We start from the raw sequence: 25,977 nt of genomic DNA on the forward strand, positions 1-25,977 counted from the left end.
AATGAAGGGAACGACGATGGTGAGGATAATAAGGAAGAAGACAATGATGATGATGAGGAGGACGAGTCGACCCCCATTTATGTCCCCTCCAGGGAGTGGATGATGAAGAGCCAAGAAGAGGACGGCGATTTGATTGCATTTTACGTCCCCTCCATTCTGACTGTGCCTCAGGAGGACATCGAAGATGATGAGGAGGAGGAGGAGGAGGAGGAGGAGGTTGATGAAGATGGGGATGACGATGACTATTCAATCCCACTTTATGTTCCCTCCAGGGTGTGGGTTGAAGGCGACCTGCTGAGTCCTACCCAGAGACTTCCTCAGAACGAACCAGACGATGATGGGGACGGTGAGGAGGAGGACAACGTTGATGAAGAGGACGCCGATGACGAAGGCAGAGAGGAAGAAGCAGTGACAGAGGAAATCACTGTGTCAGACGCTGAGAGGGAGAGGTACAGTGTGGCAGCTGTGGGGGAGAGTGCTGCAGAGGAAATGCAGGAAGAACCTGAAACAGCACCAGCAAAACGAACCATTGACTCTGCTACATGTGCACCTGATGAAGACGAGGATGAGGAGGATGATGAAAGAGAGGAATCAGATGACTCCACAGATGAGGAATGTACTGGGAAACCAGATGATGTGTGCGGCTGCAGCTCCTCAGAGAGTGAGGCAGAGGAGGAGGAAGATGCACATAAGGAAGATGCACACAACAGGGCCACTACTGAACCTCCAGTGTTTAAAACGAGAGCTCTCAGAAGCAGGACAGCAGCAGTCGAAGCCAGTCCAGGAGGGCTGACCGGGCGGCACCGTCCTGAGGAGGAGAGGGACGGCAGCATGGAGGTGCATCTCCCGAGACGTGGCTCTGCTCTGCAAGGACCTGCTGAGGACGGGAGTGTTGGAGGAGATGACGAGCCAGTGGAAGAGCAACTGCCTAAACAAGCTTACCAAGTGAAGCCCATGGAAGCCCATGGTGTTACCGGGGCCGGTAATGGCCAAACACTTTTGGATATGCCAGTTTCCAAGAGGAGAAACTACAAAAGACGACGGCGTAAATGAAACCTGGGGAAGAATGGCTGAAACCTCCCGACCGACTTACAGCAGAAAGTCCTGACGACCCCGATGGAGTCTCACAACCAGTGGACATTGGCTGTATGCCTATCAGAGCCATAGGGCTCTGTTGAACTTTGAATATACATTGGCTATAAGCCTATCAGAGCTATATGGCTCTGTTTGTTAAAACAAAAAAACACTTTGAATAATATCATTGAGTTACCTTGACTGTTATTTTGAATTACTAATTAATTTGTTCTTCCCATGCACAGGGACAACAAGCGAAAACCAGAGCCCCAGTCAAGCTTCTTCGTGTTTAGAACTATGATTTGAAATTGATTATTATTGAGGATTGCCAGCTATAATGAACACTCACCCGACCATGTTATTTGTTTTGTAATTGTGTAAAGGCCGAATGAGTGTTTTTTGTTATTGATTATTATTATTAGTATTATTATTATCTACATATCATATTATATATTAGAATTGCACTGTTTAGAGTACTGTCTTAATTATGTTTGGACACTAGAGGGCTCACCACCCATTACAGCCCACTACTATAAATAGCCAAGGTGATCACTGCAGTTTTTGTGCACCTGTGTTAGGATACAATTTTCTTGCTGTTTCACTGCTGTTTCACTGCTGTTTCACTGTTTCATCTGAGCACTTGACAACTGTTCTGATTTAACCCTTCATTCACCATCATTCACCTTTGGACAACAATAAACCTGTAAACCGAACCGGCGGCAACTTTGGACATTCAATTCATTCAACATCACAACTTTGGGACCAAGTAGGAGCCACTATTAGCGGGTGCACCGTGGACGCTTGTCAATTCACTGGGGAGCGACAAGCGGCCACTACAGTAATAATGGTTATTCAATAAAAATCTTTTTAGATTTTTAGTGGTCTCTCCCCAAGATGCTGAGTCACACCGGCATGAGACGACCCCTCTGTGTCTCCCTGGGAACTGTCACCAGATGTTGCCTCTAATTCAAGTGGATCAGTGGTAGGGCAGGTTTGACCTCTGACCCCAACTGGACCTGGAGGTATAGAGACTTCTTCTCCAGACGGGGCCCTGCTCCGCTTCTACACCTGACCTCCTGACCACACTGCCAATGACACTGACATGAGGCTCTCTCTCTCTCTCTCTCTCTCTCTCTCTCTCTCTCTCTCTCTCTCTCTATATATAGATCTCTCTCACACACACTCTGTCCATCTCTCTCTCAGAGAGAGAGAGAGTGAGAGAGAATGAGAGGGAGAGAGAGAGGGAGAGAAAAGCAGTCCAGTCAGAGAGAGAGAGAGAGAGAGAAAGAGAGAGAGAGAAAGGCAGTCCAGTCAGAGAGAGAGAGAGAGAGAGAGAGAGAGAGAGAGAAAAGCAGTCCAGTCAGAGAGAGAGAGAGAGAGAGAGAGAGAGAGAGAGAGAGAGAGAGAGAGAGAGAGAGAAAAGCAGTCCAGTCAGAGAGAGAGAGAGAGAGAGAGATGCTGGTCCACTTCCTCTCTCTACCCAGAGCTGGCTGGTCATGGAGGTTCAGATGTGGGTCACTTCATGTCCAACTGCTGATATTGAATCTGACAGGCAAACAAGTCTAAAGCAGATGCTGCACTGAGCCGGTGTCTGTCTCCATGTTTACATACAATCATTTCAACTTGAGTTAGGTTTGTTTTTCCATCTGAAGAGAGGAGAGGAGAGGAGAGGAGAGGAGAGGAGAGGAGAGGAGAGGAGAGGAGAGGAGAGGAGAGAGGGGAGAGGAGAGGAGAGGAGAGGAGAGGAGAGGAGAGAGGAGGAGAGGAGAGGAGAAGAGGGGAGGAGAGGAGAGGAGAGGAGAGGAGAAGAGGGGAGGAGAGGAGAAGAGAGGAGAGGAGAAGAGGGGAGAGGAGAAGATGGGAGGAGAGGAGAGGAGAAGAACGGAGAGGGGGAAGGGAGGGGAGATGATAGGGGAGAGGAGGAGAGCAGAGGAGAGGGGGGAGATGAGAAGAGGAGAGAAGAGGAGAGGAGAGGAGAGGAGAGGAGAGGAGAGGAGAGGAGAGGAGAGGAGAGGAGAGGAGAGGAGAGGAGAGGAGAGGAGAGACTTCTTCCAAATGTTCCAAATGTTTTGTCATTGTTATCTTTATGATAGAAAGTTACACATATCTGTAGTGCTACGTTTTGGTCACAAGGTTATTTCCTTTTTATTTTTTACTTTTATTTATAGCATTTTCAGCTTTTTCTGGCCATGCAGGACCGATAGAGGGAGAGAGGGAGAACGGGAGGAGAGGTAGGGAAGACATGCAGCAAATGGTCGCCGGGACTGGGAAACGAACCCGGGACGACCGCTTCGCGACTCAGTGGTGTGCTACAGGAGCGCCCCCACAAGGTTATTTCCTGACATCACAGCAGAAAGGAAATGAGCACGTCGGAAGCTCATCCAGACCTCGTCAGAGAAGCAGCTGTTACCACGGAAACCATTTTTCTCCCTTCTGTAACCTTGTCACAAGGAACAAGGCAGACAGAGCGTGCAGAATTAAAGCCTGTGGCAAAGTCTCAATAGTATTTAAAGGGAAAACAGTTTATTTTCTGTCAGTTTAGATCTATAGGTCTAAAGCTTATGGGTAGCTGCAGGATAACTCTCTAACATATAACTCAAGATACCAGTCACAGATAGACAGCGCTTAGTGTGAGAGTGAATCAAAAAAGCAGCACGGACAGCTAACCAGGGCAGCGCTCTCTTTTTACCACATCGTTTCCTTCAGCAGATCCGCTCTTGGATCTGGAGAGACTCACGTCAAGCTCAAATTCTAGTATAGCATCGCAAGTATATAGCTAAAACGAGGAGTATAGAGGTCTTAATGAGGAAATAAGTATGTTAACACTAGCACAGCCGACAAGGGGTCAAATTACCCCTAGGCATTTTCAATAAATGTATCCTCGTCACTCGGTTGAGCTCCAGCTCTGTCACTCAATGACTTTTCCTAAAAGTACCCGTTTTATCTGGCACGGTTTCTGAAATTTCAAAATGACTTCAGGAAAATGTAATTAGAACGTTATTCCACATAGAATATATGTGGAAAGTCACAGCACTTTGCGAGCGTCTAGCGCAGGGGTGGCCAACCCATGGCTCGCGAGCCGCATGTGGCTCTATGCCCGTCAATGTGTGGCTCTTCCATAAAAAAAAAAAGATTAAAAATTATAATATTTTTATTTATTATTATTATTATTATTATAATTTTTTTTTGTCACTCAAACCTGTGGTAAACCTCATATTTGTATATTAAGAGGTAATTATATAGTTTACACTGTTTATTTTTCTCATATTTCTCATATAAGCTGTGGGGTCATCTGACCCCTTCCGGCGGGAATCAGTGACATTTTCTACATGGCTGTTCTAGTGTTAAGTTAGTAAATAGTAAGTAAGTAGATAGGTAAATAAGTAAGTAAGTAGGATTAAGTCAATTAGTGGGGGTTTTCTTTTATTTATTATTATAATTTTTCTTATTTTAGATGAGAGAGAGTGAGAGACAGAGAGAGATTGGATGCTATTCTGGAACCATCTGCAGCAGATGCACAAGTCTGGCCTCCTTTGAGAGGAAACACTCTGAGTGCTGTTGTCACAGAGTTACAGAGGTTTGAACACACTGAAATAAAAGTGTTTGAATTATTTTGCAAACAGATGCCTGCAGATCGATCTACTCTATAGTTATTAGCTGAAAACGGGGCCCATAGCCTGAAGTCTTTTTTTATTTTTATTTTTTACTTTCTATTTTCCCCCCTTTCTTTTTCCGTTTTTCTCCTGTTGAAGTTAGATGTTATGTATGATTGCATGTAACTGTCTAACTGTTTCCACAAGAGGGCGCTATAGGCGTAGCTATTGAAGCTGACGCCAGGTAAGGGGTATAAAAGGAGCTGTTACCTCCCCCCTCACTCTCTTCCTCCGTCGCTCTCACAAGAGAAAGTCTCATGTGTACTGATGTGTGCAATGTGATAATAAACCACGCCAAAGGCTAAAGAGAGAAACCTTGTCGTCATGAACATATTATTGTCGCTCCATAGCTGACTCTGTCAACATCTCCCATCCCAATGTTAGTCGTTATGCCAATTCCCAATCCCCTTCCTGGTCGTTGCGATGTTTTTTATTTTTGTGTTTTACATACAGATGTATTCCCAGCCCATATGGGCTTACAACAAGACACATAAACAATAAGTATATAGTATGCACCTCATGGTACCAAAGCACCTCAAAGGCACTAAAAACAAGACTACAAACATCACAAAACAAACTGGCCAGACTACTACTTGACCTTACTCCTAAAACCCACCTCACCCCTGCCCATTTTACACATCTTTATGTAATGGTATGTTTAAGCCAAGTCAAGTCAAGAGTTTTATTTGTCACGGCATACAAGCATACAGTGAAATGCGGGGGGTCTTGCCCGCAACGATTGTGCAATAATACAATAATAAGAATAGGATGAGAATAAGACATTTGTGCATATAATACAAGTAATAACAATAAGACATAACAGGTATATGTACATACAGTTTACAAAAAGCATGGTAAGACATGCTAAGGTCCTGTTAACAGTGCAATACACTGTTAGCTACGGATGAGGCACTGGGTCTTATGTACACTACTATACAATGCTATACTATACAATCTACAGTTATACTATGTGTCCTTATGCTAGCTTGCTATATCCATCTGTTTACTATACAACCACTCCCGTTCTTGTTTTTAAAGTGACCTTTCATTGTGTAAAGTGACCGTTGAGTGTGAGTGTGTGCAGCATGTGTGTGTGTGTGTGTGTGTGTTCATGCTAAAGTGACTGCTAGTGTGTGAGCGTATACAGTGTGTGTGTTGTGTGTGTGCTCATGTGTGCTTGTGTGTGGAGAGTTCAGTGTTCAAGACTCTGATGGCCTGGGGGAAGAAGCTGAGCCGAAGTCTCTCTGTCCTAGTTGCTGGTGTTCGCAGGCCTGACCGCAGCAGCTTGAACAGGCTGTTGTTGGGGTGGTGAGGGTCTTTCATTATTCTGCAGGCTCTGGATTTGCACCTCTTGTTATATAAGACCTGCAGGGGTGGTAGTGCAATACCCGTAGTACGCTCAGCTGAGCGCACCACTCTCTGTAGGGCCTTCTTGTCCTGTGCCGTGCTGTTTCCATACCAGGCAGTGATGTTTCCAGTCAAGATGCTCTCTACAGCTCCGGAGTAGAAGGACTGGAGTATCTTCCCCGATACTCTGAACTTCCTTAACTGTCTCAGGTGGTAGAGGCGCTGCTTCGCCTTCTTTACGACTGAGTCTATGTGTGTTGTCCATGTCAGGTCCTCCAGATGTGGACCCCCAGGTACTTGACGCTGCTCACCCTGTCCACGATAGCCCGTTTATCCTCAGTGGTGTGTGTGTGTCCTGCTGTGTTCTCCTAAAATCCTTGGTTTTACCAATGTTCAGGAGCAGGCTGTTGTCCTGTCACCAGAGTTCCAGTACCTCAACCTCCTCCCGGTAGGCCTTCTCGTCGTTGTCAGAGATCAGCCCCACCACCACTGTGTCATCCGCAAACTTCACTATGGAGTTGGAGCTGAACTTGGCCACACAATCATGTGTGTATAGTGAATACAGCAGGGGGCTCAGGACACAGCCCTGGGGGGACCCGATACTCAGGGTGATGGTGTTGGAGGTCTGACCCCCCACCCTGACCGCCTGGGGCCTTTCACTCAGTCTGGTGGGGACTATGGTGTTGAACGCTGAGCTATAGTCAATGAACAACAGTCTCACATAGCCCCCCTTTTGGCAGTCTAGGTGAGAGAGGGTGCTGTGCAGTACTTGGGAGACCGCATCGTCAGTGGACCTGTTTGGCCTGTATAGGTCCATATCGCTGGGGAGGGAGGCACAAATGTAATCCTTAACCAGCCTCTCAAAACATTTCATGGCCACAGAGGTGAGTGCCACCGGTCTGTAGTCATTAAGACCTGTTGGGGAGGATTTCTTTGGTACCAGTATTATAGTGGACACCTTGAAACAGGCAGGGACCACGGATTCAGCCAGGGATAGATTAAATATGGTGGTGAACACTGGGACTAGCTGGTTAGCACAGGACTTAAGTATACGTCCTGTTATCCCATCTGGGCAAGCTGCCTTTCTGGTGTTCACCCGCATAAATGCTCTTCTCACACTGTGTTCCGTCAATGAGAGAGTGCCCCCCCCCCCCCTGCGGATGCCCCCCCCCCCTCCATAACGGCGGGTGCGTCAGTGCCGTCGTTAGCCGGTGAGCTAGCATCGCTACTGTTTACCACAAACCGTGCTTAAAGGAGTTGAGCTGGTCCGCGAGAGAGGCGTCTGCACTCCCCATTGAGGGGGCGCTGACTTTGTAGTCAGTTATCGTCCGTAGTCCTCGCCATAAACCTCTTGTGTCATTCTGGGCCATTTGTGCCTCCATCTTGTCAGCGTATGTCCTCTTAGCAAGTTTTACAGCCTTGCACAGAGTATAGACTGTAGCCTTATACTCTTCCATGTTTCCTGACGCTCTGCCCAGGTTATAAGAAGTGGTGCGAGCATTCAGAGCCACTCGGATAGTACTGTCAACCCACGGTTTCTGGTTCAGGAAGACCCTAACCTTTTTCGTGGGTACAATGCTATCCGCTAGTGTTGTTATGAAACATCAGCAAACTCACTGACGCCGCTGGAGCTAGACTGAAACATACCCCAGTCGACGTCATCGAGTGCATCCTGTAGCATGGCCTCTGATTGGTCTGACCACTTATATACCTCACGTGACACGACAGCGTCACGTGATCTCTGCCTGTAGGCCGGGAAAAGCAAGATGGCATCATGATCCGATGTGCTTGTTGGACCAGCTAATGGAGGAGCCGGTACTGCTTTGTAACCGGCTCTGACGGGGTGTAGCAATGATCCATCATATTTCCTCCCCTGGTGGAGCAAGCGATGTGCTGGAAGAAGTTTGGCATCACCTTCTTCAGATTCGCTTGATTGAAGTTGCCGGCTACGATCATGGCTGCGTCCGGATGTTTGATCTGGTGGTTGTTTAGGTGGACCTGTAGTTCCGCCAGGGCCCTGGCGGTATTCGCTTGTGGAGGGATGTACACCGCCGTCATGATAATGGCGGTGAACTCTCGGGGGAGATGAAACGGGGCGACATTGAATGGATAGATGTTCCATGTCCGGGGAGCATGAACTGGAGAGTATCTTTATCTCCTTAGGGCTAGTCCAGCCGTTGTTTGTGAGGAGACAGACCCCCCCTCCAGTACTCTTACCGGAGGCTTCTGTACGGTCCGCTCGGAAGACGGAGAAGGAATCCGAAGGAGAGATGTTGTGATCTGGAGTTGTTGGTTTCAGCCATGTCTCCGTGAAACACATGATGTTGCAATCCCTCACATCTCGCTGGAATCGAACCCGTGCCCGAAGATCGTCCATCTTATTTTCCAGCGCACGTACATTTGCCAGTAAAATTGATGGAATCGCCGGCCGGTAAGCAGATTTTTTCTCTCAGTGGCGAAGTGTAACGCGTGGGAGGCTCACGCTGCCCCCGATACTTCCTGTTTCCGCCGTACCGGCATCACCCAACCGTCCTGTAGGAGTCACTGTCCACAATGTCCAATCCCCACCCACCGGTTTTCCCACCCTCTAACACTGCCAATTGTGTTAGTATGACGGCCGGCCAAGCCGGTAGCAACACCGAGAGCTGGGCTTGATACCAGCATCTCCTGCGTTAGTGGCGAGCGCCTTGCCCACTGCGCCACTCAGCCGCCCGGTAAGCAGAACTTTTGAGCCTAATTCTGATTCCACTTCTCCTTCCCCTGTGTTTCTGTTTCGTCCCACCGCCTTTTTCTTTGTCCTCTTCTTTGTCTCTGTCCCACCTGATCTCCAATGGTCAGTCTTGGCAAAAAGTGTCATTAAACTCCGAGCTTTATACCTCACAAACCCCTGCGGATGATACAGACATGACAAGGTTTCTTGACAACCTGGAATTCCCATCCATAACCCACACGCAAGCGAGCGAAATAGACCAACCTCTAGAACCTGGTCATATAGCAGACTCGATTGGACTGATACAAAGTGGCAAGGCCCCTGGCCCAGATGGCTATCCAATAGAGTTCTATAAAAAATTCATAGATAAAGGGCGGCTACGTGGCGTAGTGGGCAAGGCGCTCGCCACGAAATCTGGAGACGCTGGGCTCGCCTGTTCGAGCCCAGCGCTCCACATTTGCTTTCAGTTTAGCTGGTCGTCCGTACTATTACACATTGGCCGTATTAGGGGGTGGGAAACCGATGGGTGGGGATCGGGCGTTGTGGACAGCGACTCCTACAGGTCGGTTGGTGCGCCTGCGCAGTAGAATCAGGAAGTGTCGGGGGCAGCGTGAGCCTCCCACGCGTTACTCCTCGCCACTGAGAGATCGAGCTGCGCAGGTGAAAAGATGCGACTGCTGTTACCTCAAGTACCGGAGGGGACTTGTGCTATGTATGACTTAGTCCACATTGCAGCCGGCTTGTGGGAGGCAAGAAACAGCGTTCGTGACAGGGGAGGGTTGAATTGGATGATACGAAATTGGGATGGGAGGAAATATAGAAAAATGGGAGAAAAAGTGGATAAAAAAATAAAAATCATAGATAAATTAACCCCCCTCCTGTTAAAAATGTTCAATCACTCTCTGGACCAAGGGGCTCTGCCTCCAACTCTCACTGAGGCCTCAATAACCTTGCTATTAAAACCGGGTAAAGAACAATCTGACTGCAGCTCCTACCACCCTATCTCCCTTTTAAATGCAGACTATAAAATCCTAGCAAAAGCCATGCGGCTAGATTCGGTTATGCCAGGTATCATATCATTAGACCAAACAGGGTTTATGAAAAACCGCAACCCCTTCTCTAATATCCGGCACCTTTTAAATATTCTTCATTCTCCTGCATCCGGTGAGACACCAGAGGTGGTGGTCTCCTTGGATGCGGAGAAAGCATTTGATAGGGTGGAGTGGGGGTATCTGCTAGAGGTCCTTAACCCTTTGATCGCCGGGGTTAAATTCATAATTTACCATCCCTCGCCAGCCCTATTTAACATGGAGAAGTTCCCCTTCTTTGCAGGGCTATAACTTTTTAAATTATATTGCTAAATTGACATTACCATGGCCCATTCAAAGTCCTATATCTATTGTTCAGGGTGTAGCAACGTTATACTTTTTCATTCACATATTCATACTAAAATAAGGTCTAAAGTATAAGTATGTTTTTATCGTTTTCTGCAGCTTTCTCCAGAACGTGATTTATAGCCCTAAATGCATTATATTGATGATTGTATACAGTTTGATAGCAATCGGCGCGAGATAAAACATTTCAAATGGACGTACTTCTAGAAGTTACTACGTATGATCTGATGATGACCGGATGGGGGGGGGGTCGTTTATAATTCCGTGGGCAACGTTATATCATTCATCTAGTGTGGGTGATATCATTGGAGCAGTTAGTATAGAAGACATTAAAAAATAAAGCTGAAACTCACCGTAGCTTCCTCTCGCCGTTGGGAGATGAGCGTGGAACAGAAATCTTTCTATTATGGGATATAGAAATACCCGATCCATTTTCAGGTTGTATAATAGTATATACGTCCAAATCATGTTGTTTATCGAGTTATTGGCAACGGATCGATATCCATTGTGTCGAGCTCGAGTCCCGGGACCTATAGCGAGTGATTGGACCAAATTGAAATGAGCACCAGCTTCCACTTCCCTGTTTCTTCCCTGGGCGATCTGCCGATCGGCCACCAGATGGCGCTCTTGAACCGTTAGAGAGTTGACAGGGGCTCACCAGTACATATAATGTCTCCGGGGGAGAAATAGATTTTTGAAATATTGATATCAAAGACGCTGTCCAGCGTCATCGGCAGAATAAGCATGGCGGGGAATGACGTGTTTCAGCGTCAACGGCGATTAAAGGGTTAATAGGTTTCGTATGGGTCCCAAATTTATTTTTTGGATAACACTTTTATACTCGGCACCTAAAGCATCTGTGAGTACTAATGGGATGATATCCCAGTACTTCACTCTTGGTAGAGGTACCCGCCAGGGATGTCCTCTGAGTCCTTTGCTATTTGCCGTAGCAATCGAACCTTTATCTATTGCGTTCAAATCCGCCAACTCCAATCAAGGAATCTTTAGATATGGTTCGGAACATATACTCTCCTTGTATGCAGATGACTTATTATTATTCATTTCTGATCCACTGTCTACCATCCCTCAGACTATCGGACTGCTGAATAGATTCAGAACCTTTTCAGGTTACAAACTTGACTTTTCAAAGAGTGAATGCTTCCCAGTGAATAATCTAGCCTTACAGATCCCTGAAAAGCAATTCCCCTTTAAGATATCTAAAGACAGTTTTAAGTATTTGGGAGTGAACATATGTCGTACATTTTCAGACCTTATCGAGAATAATTTCTCACCCCTAATAGCCAAGCTTAAATTAGACCTGGAGAGATGGAATAGCTTACATATAACTATTGCGGGGAGGGTAAACTGCATACAAATTAATGTTCTTCCACGTTTTCTATACCTTTTTCAATCCCTTCCAGTCTTCTTACCCAAATCCTTTTTTACTAAAGTAAATGCACTGATTTCCCATTTTATATGGGGAGGCAAGCCCCCCAGAATCAAAAGAAAGTTCTTACAGAGGCCTAGAGAGGGTGGGGGATTGGTACTCCCTGATATAAGAAACTACTATTGGGCAGCCAACATCCACAAGATGATTTTATGGACCCAAGAACCGGCACTGAGTTGGTGTGAATCTGAAGCAGGATCCTGTCAGTCTACCTCACTATTGGCTCTGCTCTCATCTGAATTGCCAATCCGGCCGACCAAATTTTCAAGAAACCCAATGGTTGTATCGACTTTGAAAATATGGCTTCAATTCAGGCGCGCCTCTGGACTCCTTGGGTTCTCCAGCCACAGCCCCATTTGCAACAACCACCTCTTTATCCCTCCCCACACTGATGCAGCCTTTTTGACCTGGCAAAGGTCAGGCCTAGTTAGAGTGAGGGACCTATACACCAATAAGATTTTCTGTAGTTTTAGCGATCTGTGTGAAAAATTTGGCCTCCCCGAGATCTCATTTATTCCGATATTTTCAAGTTCGAAACTGGGTTAAACAACATAATACCTCCTTCCCTATTATCTCCAACTCAATAATTGACACAATTCTGGACATCCCCACAAATCAAAAAGGTCTTATATCAAGGATTTACACCCTGATCTCCCGTAACACAGAAACATGTCTTGATAAAATCAAAGATGACTGGGAAAAGGAATGGGGTGATGCTATAGATGAGAATATTTGGAATGGAGTATTGGAGTAAATGATAGTACATCCTGTTCCAGGCTCAATCTGATGCAATTTAAGGTGGTCCATCGCATCTACTTCACAAACTCTAAACTCGCCAAAATATATCCCAATATTACAGACTCTTGTAATAGATGTCACATGTCCCCAGCAAATATGACGCACATGTTTTGGTCTTGTCCCCACCTACACAGCTTCTGGACAGCTATTTTCAAACACCTCGCCGAGGCTTTCGACATGGAGCTAACTCCCAGTGCAGAAATAGCCATCTTTGGAGTCTTACCAAGACCGGATCACCAAAGGGTTAGGAGAAGAACAATAGATAGAATTGCCTTTGCATCCCTACTAGCACGCAGAAGGATCTTGCTAGAGTGGAAATCACCAGCAGCCCCCAAAGTGTGGTATATTCTGAATCAGAACCATGTTTTAACTCCCAGAAATCTCCAGCGACGGGTCTCAAAAGCTGTGTGTAAGTTATTGTAATAGGAGATAACAGTTAAATTCAGTAATACTCTGATATATTTCAATACATTTCTGGCCCAATTCTGCTGTTATTCAATAGATTATTTTAGGAGAATACCAATTTGATGTCTAAACTAACAACAACTAAAGATAGGTTGCAATCATCCTCTGTTTTCACAAGCCACCAGGCTATTTAGAATGATCAGGCCTTGAGGTTAGATAGCAGAACAGGTAAACAGGCCACCGTTGTAAAACCCTTCCCCCGCCACACATTCTAAAGGGAACGGTCACTAGGGTAATTTATTATCTTTAAAACAGATGGCTGTTGAAACCAAACCCTTCCTCCAATGGATCATTGGGCCTGGAGGCCAGCTAAGTTAGTATTTCAACCGTTCTTTATTTACTTATGCCAGGACCCTAAGGGTCATGCAGGAAGCCTACTAGAGGTAATAAACCAGCTGCATGCAGTAAAAGATACTGGCAGGAGGAGAGCTGTCTTTAGAAGACAGGAATTTGAGAACTGGGTTAAAACCAATCTAATAGTTATAAATAAAATACATGCAAATATAGTAAATAGATAGATAAGAAGGTACAAGTAAGTTTAAGACTATAAAGATACAGATTGATCCTTTAAAAGCTTAGTTATACTATAAAAATATTATGAACCAAAGATTAGAAGTCAGATCAAGCTGTTTAGTGTTCTATAAAGCTAAAACAAAGTTAAGGATTACTTTAGAGAATAGAAATACAACCAGTATGATTAACAAACAACAAAAGGTTTAATTACATAGTTACATGGGGACAAAACTCAAGGAAAGACTTTTAGCAAACTGTCTAGTCAAAATAAAGAATAATCTCATTATTGTAAAAACAATCAAAGCATGGCAAAGTATTTGTAGCTGTTAAACTAGGAAATGACTCATGCTCTGTTTCTGTTCAAGGAGAGAGGGCCGCTACCACTGGAAGCTTTACATATAAGGAGATGAAATGATTAATCCCTAGATGTAAATAGTACCATGTCCCTTTAAGAAACCAAAATGGCCGATATCCAGCTAAACCAATAGAAAAACGTGACGCCCCTAGCTATCGTCACCAGGACGACGCGGGAAAAAGGGGCGGAGAGATGTCTTTATCTACAGAAGCTGACGGAGAAACAGGATCGGAAGAGAAGAAAAACGAGCGCTCCCAGCTCTGAGCCAGGGAATCGCTGAAGACCAGAGTTGCCGGGGCAACCAGCAACAACAAAGGATCAGCCTCGTGTTGCCAAGGCCAACCTGAAACAACCAACGGGAGAAACGCTGGCACCAGACGATTCGAGAACAGAGACTATAGAAAACGAGACATGAACCAACAGCCAAACCGAAGACGATGATTTTAGACATAGAAAGTAAATTCAGTACTTGTTTGATTCATTTAGTTTGTGTTTATTGGACTGAATAAACACAGCTGTTTTATTCAAAACATCTCGTCCGTGCTTCCTTCCTGCAAACGAACCCAAATTGAAATGCAACAAAACAGAGAGAAGGGTAATTCCACTATACGATCAGAGATACGGTATACGGGGCGGTCAGGTGGCGTAACGGAGATTGCCTTCGTCACCAAACCCCGGAGCAGCTAGATTCGCCTGTTCGAATCCAGCTCACAGCTCCGGGGTTGTCACCAGCTTGGCTGGCCGTTCACACTAATACAATTGGCAGTATTAGAGGGTGGGAGAAGCTGGCAGGGTGGGTCCGGGTCGTTGTAAACAGCGACTCCTACAGTTCGGTCGGGGCGCCTGCTAAGCGCGGATAGGACTTGAGTGGGATAGTGTGATCCTTCCACACGCTACGCCCTCTCAATGAGAATCCGCGCTGCCAGGTGAAAAGAAGCGGTTGATTGGCTGGACGTGTGTCGGAGGAAGCACGTGATAGCCTCCACTCTCCCAGACCGACTGTGGGGGGTAAGTGCGCAGCGACCAGGAAGGGGATTGGGAATTGGCATAACGACTAACATTGGGATGGGAGAAAATCGGAGGAAAATGGAGGGGGAAAAAGATCAAAAAAAAAAAAAAAATAGATACGGTATACGTTATGAATGATACTTCAATCATTCCTATGGCTTAAAGATCTCATGTTCTTTCTAAATCTGGAGAAAATCAAATACAACCTAAGGGGGTCTAGTGAAAAGTTTGAAATAGTATGGGGCCCTTTTATTGGTTACATAGCCAAGCTAAAGACACTAGGATAATGAGAAGGAAGGATGAGTGAGAGAGATATGTGTTTGTATGTTCTATGTTTCCTGTTGTGTATTTGTAGGATTGGGCAAGATAGGGGAGGGAAAATGGGAGGGAGACGGGAGGGTTCGTACAAGGCCCTTGAAATGCTTAGTACTTGTATTTTGACACAAGGTAGTGCTAATTGTCGGAGATTGGCTTTGAGCCATAAATATTGGATCCGACTAAATGTGTATTTTTTACTCTTTATTAATTATTATTAAAAAAAATTGCTTTAGAAAACAGCACTTAAAAGTGAACTGTATCCCTTTTATTTTTTAATTCTCTTTTTTGAGAAAGTCCTTGAATTTAATTTTGCAATGTCTGTGGGAACCCAGGAGGGAGGGGGGGAAGGGCGAAAATACAAAATGTGCCATTCAATGTGTAATGTATTCAACTGTACCTTTGATGACTAATAATAAATGTTTAAAAAAAAAATAATCCTCATCCAGTCCGGAGTTTAAGTCCATAAGTGACTGGCCCTGACCTCGGTTGCGCCATTACAGGCGTTTTTCCAAAAAGGAGTGAGAGGAGTCAGTCAACACTACCTCAGTCCCCTCTCCCCCTCCCCCACTAATCTCTTGTCACATACACTAGGGGTTCCCAAAGTTTTCAGGCCGTGACCCCCGAAATAACGGTGTCAGAGAGCCGCAACCTATTATAGGAGGTAAAAAAAAATCAAACACTGATTTTGATGGATTTTCTGTTTTTTTTGTAATGTCAGATTGAAAAAAATACTCACTTTTACCATAAGGGACTAAATTGTCCTCTTCAAAAACGCCATACAAATATTACTATATGTTGAAATACCACTTTTTCTTTCATAAATCTTTTATTCAACTTCAGCCCTGATCATAACACCACTAGGGGTGGGAATCACCAGTTTCATCATGATACGATACGATATCGATTCTTTGGACAACGATACGATATTTGCCGATATCACAAAGTCTCTCACGATACAATACGATTAGATTCAGGTGCCTGCAATCGATATGAGATGATATCATATGCCCATTTAACATCAGTAACATTTAGATCAACTAAAAAAAGGTAACGAAAATATCATTTGACATTTGTATTTTTGAGCTCTTCCAGACATTTAAAGGAAAATCAATCTATTGTTTTTAATACAAATAGACCTCCTGTTCACTGTAAAGTGCCACGTTTTGATATATTGAGCTTTAAACTTTAAGCTCCATTTTTTGGAACTCAAAACTCACAACCTAAAACCCCTCCCTACCTCCCTCTCCCAAACCGTTCCTACAACAATTTGTTGATGTTGCATGATCATGTATAGGCCTACATTTATTATGTATTATATTGTTTATGTTTAAATAACATTTAAACATCAAACTCCTCTGACCTCATCTGGTCTTTCCAAAGACGCGCGCACACACACACACACAGAAAGGGAGAATGCTATGCTGTAACGTCTACACACACGGAGCTACTGCTGTTGTTCTTGGGCGGATATGAGACTCACCACAGGATTTTCAAAATAAGAGTATCGATATGAATCGATCTTATTACATTGCATCGATCCGATTCGATCGTTGATAATTACATCGATATATCGATCTGGATCGATGTATCGTCCCACCCCTAAACACCACATATTCATTTTATAATTCTAACCCTTTAAATGCCAGTGTGTGTGATGGCATATATTTGCAATATATCAAATGCAAAGTAGATTTTTCTGGGGGGGATTATTACTGGCTAGCATGTGTCAATGATTAGCAACAACACTGATTTTTTTTTATATATTTTTTTTAATCTTTTCCCCCCTCCATTTTCCTCTGATTTTCTCCCATCCCAATGTTAGTCGTTATGCCAATTCCCAATCCCCTTCCTGGTCGCTGCGCACTTACCCCCCACAGTCGGTCTGGGAGAGTGGAGGCTATCACGTGCTTCCTCCGACACACGTCCAGCCAATCAACTGCTTCTTTTCACCTGGCAGCGCGGATTCTCATTGAGAGGGCGTAGCGTGTGGAAGGATCACACTATCCCACTCAAGTCCTATCCGCGCTTAGCAGGCGCCCCGACCGAACTGTAGGAGTCGCTGTTTACAACGACCCGGACCCACCCCGCCAGCTTCTCCCACCCTCTAATACTGCCAATTGTATTAGTGTGAACGGCCAGCCAAGCTGGTGACAACCCCGGAGCTGTGAGCTGGATTCGAACAGGCGAATCTAGCCGCTCCGGGGTTTGGTGACGAACGCAATCTCCGTTACGCCACCTGACCGCCCCAACAACACTGGTTTTGATGGATTTTTTGATTTTTGTAAGGGTCCCGCCTCCACCAATCACATGCGGCTCCCTTTGTGTGTGTGTGTGAGCAAGAGAGAGAGAGAGAGAGAGAGATAGTTCTCCAACTTGTGTGAGTTGCAGTGATCTCCTGGTTGTTCCCCACCTAGGTTATCTAACTATTGCGCCGCTGCAACTAGAAACACTGGCCTGGCCTGCTTCTAAGTTCAGTGGCCTGACTGCATACATTTTTATATTTTTTTATAATTTTTTTGAAATCTTTTTATTTTTTTTATCATCGCAACCTCCACTTTGGTAACCACTGACATACACCACCCACACCCCTTCTCACACAACAACAGATCAGCACAGCAACAGACTAGCGTAATTTGCGCTCCGGAGAGGGAGGCACACGTTCATTGTCTTTTTTTACCACTTTTACCACTTTTACTGCTTTTACCGCTTCTCGGTCTCAGAAAACCAACTCCAGTAAGATGTCATTCTTTTCAGAATTTCATTGGCTACACACACGGTCAATAATTTCCATTGTCAGTGGTGATTTGTTTGGTCATTGAGAGGCGAAACCGGAGGTGGTCACTTTTACGAAACTGACGCTCATTGTCTGTTTGGTCTTGTAACTCGAGATTGGAAGCACGTAATAGGTTGAGCGGTGTGTCAATCAAACGGCGGCCATTTTAACTTTCAACCGATGTGTTGGTTGAGCGACAATAACACAGCGTGATGCTGACAGACGGCTGAAAAACCATGGTCGCATTTCGCAACACATTTTTCAGCTGTCTGTCAGCATCACGCTGTGTTATTGTCGCTCAACCAACACATCGGTTGAAAGTTAAAATGGCCGCCGGCAGAACGTTAAGCTCAAGAGACAAAAGAGACTCACCAGTCCTGCACGGCGCCAAACGACTCCTCGTTGGTGATGTCGTACATCAGGATGAAGCCCATGGCGCCGCGGTAGTAGGCGGTGGTGATGGTTCTGTAGCGCTCCTGACCCGCTGTGTCCTACACACACACAACATACAAACAACATACACACAACATACACACAGCATACACACAACATACACACAACAAGCACACAACATACACACAACATGGAATTAAATTTTAATTGTATTTTGAACATTTAACCAATAATAACTACGAAAAATCAACGGTAAATATATGCAGCAAATTCTCAATAAACAAAATAAATAAATATGACATGTCCGACTACACTACGTTAGTGTAGTTCTCTCCCTCCCAGCATGGCTGCCAGTAACCATGGTAACCACCTAGTAACTAGGAGGTATGTGAGGACTGTGTGTAACTAGGAGGGATATGAGGACTGTGTGTAGCTAGGAGGGATATGAGGACTGTGTGTAACTAGGAGAGACAACCCCCGCCAACACCCCCCCCCCCCACTCCTACCCCCCCCCCCCCCCCCAACCACCTCCAATGTACAGTCCCACCCCCACCTACCCAATCCAATGTACAGTTTCTACGCCTAATGTATATACTCTTTTCTTTCTGGACTCTTTTTGTATCACAAATACAGTACTGTAATTGCAAATCTGGTATGTCATAAATGTATAGATGTAGCAGTACTGTCTATCTGTATGTCATGTATGTCATATATGTTACGATGAATTGGAAATGGGGGACCCTGGTGGAAACAAGACGAAAGTCTTTCTCTGGTCTGCATCCCCTTAACAATTGTATGTATTGAGCTGTACTGCACTGTACCCATTCTGCAATCTGTTAATAAAGTTTTCATTCATTCATTCATTCATTCATATGAGGACTGTGTGTAACTAGGAGGGATATGAGGACTGTGTGTAGCTAGAAGGGATATGCGGACTGTGTGTAACTAGGAGGGATATGAGGACTGTGTGTAACTAGGCGGGATATGAGGACTGTGTGTAACTAGGAGGGATATGAGGACTGTGTGTAACTAGGAGGGATATGAGGACTGTGTGTAACTAGGAGGGATATGAGGACTGTGTGTAACTAGGAGAGATATGAGGACTGTGTGTAACTAGGAGGGATATGAGGACTGTGTGTAACTAGGAGGGATATGAGGACTGTGTGTAACTAGGAGGGATATGAGGACTGTCTGTAACTAGGAGAGATATGAGGACTGTGTGTAACTAGGGGGGATATGAGGACTGTGTGTATGTGTAACTAGGAGGGATATGAGGACTGTGTGTATGTAACTAGGAGGGATATGAGGACTGTGTGTATATGTAACTAGGAGGGATATGAGGACTGTGTGTATGTGTAACATACGGTTATCCTATAACCATAGTTATATGAGTATAGCGAGCGCTCTGCTCGTAGTGGAACCTTATCCCTTTCAATTTAATTCTGAATAAAATTTCTCCACATGTACACACCCATCCGCCTGGCCACACCCACATCCGCTCATCTACATAAGTGGGGACGTGGCCATACTAACAGCTCCTTCCCAAGTCTTTCACCACCGAAGGCTAGGACCACGGGGTCCTCAGTGAGTCCGAGCAGAGCACTCGCTATACTCATATAACTATGGTTATAGGATAACCGTATGTTATATTATCGTATAGCTTACGCGCTGCTCGTAGTGGAACACAGGAGCTGAGCAGAGCGGAAGCTCGAAAAATGTACCCGCTGAGGCCCTCCACAACCGTCAGAACCGGGGAGGACCCGAGCCCCCGGACCCCCCTAGAGGAAGGGAAAAAAACCTGTTACAATCCCTAACAACACGGGGTCAAGGTCAAGAACCCAACCCTGTGGCAAGGCCGTAGCAGCGGAGCGCGAAGGAGGACCCAGCCCCAGGAACAGCCTGAGGGTCAGGACCCCCCGGAAAGGTGGCCTGGTGAGGCCAACGATGCCGCAGCATCGAGACCCCACCAGACGGTAACTAGTGACACTACCCCCCACATCGCCAGCATATCGGACAGGGCCCATCCAAGAGCAGGCCCGAGCAGAGCGCGCTATGTAATGTACCCGCTGAGGCCCTCCACAACCGTCAGAACCAGGGAGGACCCGAGCCCCCGGACCCCCCTAGAGGAAGGGAAAAAAACCTGTTACAATCCCGAACAACACAGGGTCAAGGTCAAGAACCCAACCCTGTCTCAAGAAGGGGTTAACCCAGGCCAACAGGTCGACGAGAACGAGTCCGGACCTGGGCCCGGCGGACCGGGACGTACACAGGGATGCCAGAGGGGTACAAAAGAACCACCTCGACAGCCCCCTCCCAGCCCCGCCAAGCAGGGGAAGAGAGGGGTGAAAAAGAATGGAGAAGGACCAGGCTCCTTAGCACAGCGCAAGGTACAACACAATATGGACCAAGCAACAGTGAAGGATAACACGCAGTGACATAACCACGAAACACCTCCATAACATCAAACCCTGCAACGCCCGGGCCAACCCGGCATTTTCCCCCCAAAAAAGCACAAGTCCTTCAGGGTACCAGAACAGCAGATCTGCGCCCCGGCGAACAACGGGTTAACTGACCTGGTCCAGCGCGACCAGAACCAGTCCCTTGTCCTAATCACGCCACCATCCCCAGTCCTAAGAGGGGGGTAGGTACGCGTGTCGATCTAAAACATCACAGAGGGCGCCACCAAGACGGTCAGAACATGAATGCACCGCGCCCGGTGGCCCACCCCAAGGGCGTGAGACCCCTCCGCCAATGCTTTGATCTATTCTGTCATCTCCCCCAGAGATGAACGAGAATTCGTCGAGTCTAACCTAGTACACTGGCGCTCGGAAGAGATAAAACTCAATCCTAGTTGCTCCATAAAAAACGCTGTTTCCATGATGAGCAACCAAGGCGCGCCAGCCCATGCGTGGTTCCACACAGAAGCACTCAGGGCCAGCACTATGTACACGTCGAGATCCAAAACACATCAATGGTAATTCTAACAAGAACCCAGATAACGTTCCCTCCAAGCCGCCTGGGAGAGCGGCAGGAAGCTGGCCAAGAGACACAGATATGGGTCCCATATGACGCGTCTGAGGGAAAAACACCCCTGTTAAAAACCTGCTCTGTATAAAAGAGAGGAGACAGGGAACCTCCAGAGAGACCTTCCATGTGAGTAATAATTGAAAAGATATATGTAACATAGAGCTACGTGACCAAAAGCTCAATACATATGTAACAGAGCGCAGAGCAGAAAACAAAGTTCTCACGCACTGCATAACCCAATCTTGACAATAACAGCGGTCCACAACATGGAGCCTGAAAAGAACTCACGGAAGTCTCACCACCAATAGAAACGCGCCCAGTGACGTACTCTATGGCGGGGGGGAATTCCGTGACCCACCTGCCCAAATATGGCATGGGACCAGGGAACTCCCTCCCCCCCCCCTCTCCCTACCCTGTGATGCGCTGACGCAACAGCGTGACAGGAAGACCGAAGGACAGGAGGTCCAACCCCCTGGCCAATCAGAAAAAAGGGGGGGGAGGGGTTTATCAGTTCACCCCCTCATGACCCCACACCCCGGATACGATGAAAACAAACAAGCAGCGATGATACCAGTTTACCTAGCATGCTACATGAAAAGCGTATATCCACTAACGATAAACTCGTTTGCGAACGGGTTTTACAAACAAGGCTTTAGGCTCATGTGCGAACACGTCACCCGTGTTTATGTACTTCACCAAGTAAAGAAAACACAGACGTTTAAAGAGAGGGTCAAGACCTTGGTACAAGCTACATATATGAATACTTCTGTAGGCTAACACTCTAACCAGGTTGTGGACTCGATGCCATGTTTCCTAAACGTAACAGAATACACACAACCCCCTCAGATAAAAAAGGTAAAGTTCACTCTTACTATTGCAAGAAGAACACAGTCTTCTTCATGATGAGGGAAGACAAGTCTTTCGACCGAGTGCTAGCCACAGGCCTTGCTAAGCACACATATATATAGTGACCAGAACAATTTACAAGAAAACTGTCCTACTCTCTTAAGCAAACACACAACCACACAGGTAGGTAAGGGTTTACACATCGTATCCCCAATATATATATAGTGAATAAACAGTTTGTAACAGTTTGTTGCTTTTTTCGGCCATCACCGGTGGCATCGGGTCGGGGGAAATGGGGTTGGAGCACAGAGCGCTCCTCCTCCATCTCTCTGCAGGCTGCCGTCATCTGCTGCATGGATGACCTGAACAGCCCAGCATGCCGTGAGCAGGGGAATCCTCTTCTGTTCCGGCACCCGCGCCTGCTCCAGCCAAAGGTGGCGCTGGGATAGAGTGGCCAGGGCGCGCTCCTTCCCGGTGGCTATCGCCTGCAGCTGGGTAAGGTGCAGGATGGCTCCAGCCGCCTGGGCGTGAAGATATTGTTGATGGTCATCCAATACCGACCCGCCCGCCATCATCCCCGTCATGTAGCGCGCTAGCTGCGCGATGTTTGAAGTCGCAGCTAGGCTCTGAGTTGCGGCGATGTACGCCTGGTCACTCCAATTAGCCATCTGCCTAGCCGATTTCCCTTGGGGAACCGGCTTTCGCAACGGCTCCCACACCATTTCGGAACAAAGTATGGATGCCATCGGGCTATCAAGCCGAGGCACCCCGTCCTTTAGCCCCTGGACCAAACCCGCCACCCGCGTGACTGGCACGTAGGCGGGGGTAAGGCCAGTGATGCGGGAGATTACCTGTCCCTGTTTCACGTAGGCCTCCATTGATGGGAAGAATGGGCAGACAACGCCAGTCTCTCTCACAGGACAACGTTGCCAGAGATGACCTATCATGTCATCAGGAACAGGTGCAGGCAGAGGCTGCGGCCACGCCATTAGCGGCTGCGGCCGCCGCCATGAGCTCGGGGAACAAGGCAAGCAACTCCCCTTACGTACCTCCCTCCACGTCACTTGCGTCCCTCACGTACGGGAGGCTGCCATGTCGGGCGCCACCATCCGACGCGGCAGATAGCTGGGCATCTTGTCTCAGGGTCGGAGGTTCTAACCCAACACCGTTGAACAAGGGACCCCAAGGAGACGCAACACTCCCTGCCACACCCAGAGGGGGAGAATGATACGTCTCCACTGGGGCATCGAACAAGAGCGATCTCGCCCCCTCCATGTGATCCTCAGTCTCCATCGGAAATGGAGACAAGGCAAGAGCACTCTCCTCCATCTCCAGCACAACCTCAAAACCTGGCCGTTCGCCCCTGCAGATCGCCGCCCTACGACGGGAGCGAGCAGAGGTGAAGAGTCTGCGTCGCAAATCCCCAGCCACCAGAGGAGCTGTCGGCCGACTGTCCACTGGCGGGGGAACCAGGGCCGGAACCAGGCCATCTCACGGGAGACGGCGGCTCAACGGCCCCTCGGAGAGGCAAACTCACCACCGGGCGCCGCCCTGGCGTATCCGACTGCCACGCCCCACGACGCACGGAAGACGCGGCAATGGAGAAGTGCTGGTGAAGGGTGACGTTGTGAGCGTCCGAACCCTCCGAAGGTGCAGACATTATGTCTTAGCTTTTCTCGTAAATTGGAGAGAGAGAGAAAAATAAGATACAATGTCCACGTAGCTCCTTTTCAACAACTATTTCGGCACTAAACTCAAGTGGTGTATACAGACACTTGTCGGTGGTGAAAATAGGGAAGGAGCTGTTAGTATGGCCACGTCCCCACTTATGTAGAAGAGCGGATGTGGGTGTGGCCAGGGGATGGGTGTGTACATGTGGAGACATTTTATTCAGAATTAGATTGAAAGGGATAAGGTTCCACTACGAGCAGAGCGTAAGCTATACGATAATATAACTAGGGGGGATATGAGGACTGTGTGTAACTAGGAGGGATACTTGAAAAGCCTTCTTGTTCCCTGTCAGTCTTACATAATATAGTTGTAATACTGTGTCTGTAGCAGCCAGAGGATAGATACGACCTTCACTCCACACAGACACACGGCCTGCCCAGCACACACTACAGTGTGTGTGTGTGTGTGTGTGTGTGTGTGTGTGTGTGTGTGTGTGTGTGTGTGTGTGTGTGTGTGTGTGTGTGTGTGTGTGTGTGTGTGTGTTCAGAGAGAAAGAGAGAGAGATACATAAAAGGAAAGAGAGAAAGACAGACAGACAGACAGACAGACAGACAGACAGACAGACAGACAGACAGACAGACAGACAGACAGACAGACAGACAGACAGACAGACAGAGAAAGAGAGAGAAAGATAGACTGGGAGAGACAGAGAGAAAGGAAGAGAGAGAAAGAGAAAGATAGAGACAACGAGAGAGAGAGACAGAGAAAGATAGAGACAAAGAGACAGAGAGAGAAATAAATAGAGAGATGTTAGTATGTTCTACCGTGTACTGTGTGAACTGCATATCCTGTGAGCAAGAGGCATGTCATGTCGAATCACACGTGTTTTCATATCCTGTGTTGCACGTTGGATCAAGAGGCATGTCATGTCGAATCACGCATGTTTTCACACCAACCACCATCGCTCCTCTTTTGGTCAACATTGCAGTTGGTTCCCCAGCCAGCTGGACTGACCGGCTCCTCTCGTCTCTCATTGGAGAGACTGAGGCCTCCACACATTTCATTAGTCTATCGATTTAGGGGCCAAGTGCTCCGACCTTCCGCTTCCCCGGCTGTTTCTGAGTATTTCAGTTTGCTTGTTCTCCGGTTAAAAGACATGGCGAGACAGAACGAAGCTGCTGAGTCTGGTGAACAGGAGACGCATCAGAAGCTGAGTTTACACTGTAAAAAATAAATGTTTTTTTCACAGGAAATTCACTGTATTATTTTACAGATTACTTTTGTCTTTCTACTTTAACACTTTGAGTGCCAACGACGGGAAATCTCGTTAGTTCATGCCAACCGTTGAGTGCCAGCCGACGAGAAGTCTAGTTTTTAATCGTTTTATTTTTTATTAGCGATTTCCATTAATATTTCATCAATCTAGCCTCACGTTACCAGTGGGGATCTGTCTGAACTCCATTGGGAAAGTACCGCCCCCTATCGTCTATACCTATGGTATTGCACCCCATTGGAATGGACTGAATGAAAAAGAGTCCGGAATCCACATTTTACTTGTCAGACATGTAACCGGAGCCGATCAGACTCATTGTGGACCCTCAGAGGAGCGTGGATTATGTGTTTCCAGTACGCAGCGTTGGATCAATAAACGCGATCGCTATTTGGAATGGCGATCAGGAATTGGAATAATCTTTTTGGAGAACATCTGATCTGAGGTAAGGAATCTATTTTACCAGTCTTGGGATAATCAGAGCTGTTTTCACCTATATATCAGTGTGTGTGTGGTGACCAGGAAATAAGAGAATCGATTTTTCAGCCCGCTTCTATAGCGTGCATAAGTACACATATACTATCGATAATCTAGCGTTTATTTGAAAACGATTCATAAATAGGCCAAAAAATTACAAGGTGTTTTGTGTATTCCAGTAAAGGGCGTTTATCACAGAATCTTTATTTTTTTCTGGAACTTTCAAAAAACGAGCATTTTTCAAAATGGTATAAAACGGAAATGAACCGATTAAAAAACAATCCGTTTCCACAATGTTGACTGCAAACAAGTAATTGATAAGCGACGGTCATATTAGACACATAGCCATAATTTAGGATATAGTTTGTGCGTTCGCAAATATTGTGGGTGGTGGCACGCAACGGCTTTTAAACGGCTTTTAAACTCAAAGTGTTAAGT

General features: G+C 46.5%; 1 protein-coding gene across 1 annotated transcript in view; it reads right to left on the reverse strand.

The window, feature by feature from the left end:
• Window positions 1–25,977, reverse strand: part of rab3c (RAB3C, member RAS oncogene family) — a gene marked incomplete at both ends in the record, with an annotated part of 45,570 nt that overhangs the window by 12,846 nt on the left and 6,747 nt on the right. The window contains one exon of the mRNA XM_084330242.1: window positions 18,228–18,346. Within this exon, the coding sequence (XP_084186368.1) occupies window positions 18,228–18,346 (119 nt within the window). The remainder of the gene's footprint in view (window positions 1–18,227; window positions 18,347–25,977) is intronic.

The sequence above is a fragment of the Notolepis coatsorum genome (genome assembly GCF_963971535.1).
Source record: "Notolepis coatsorum genome assembly, chromosome: 15".
NCBI classification, from domain to species: domain Eukaryota; kingdom Metazoa; phylum Chordata; class Actinopteri; order Aulopiformes; family Paralepididae; genus Notolepis; species Notolepis coatsorum.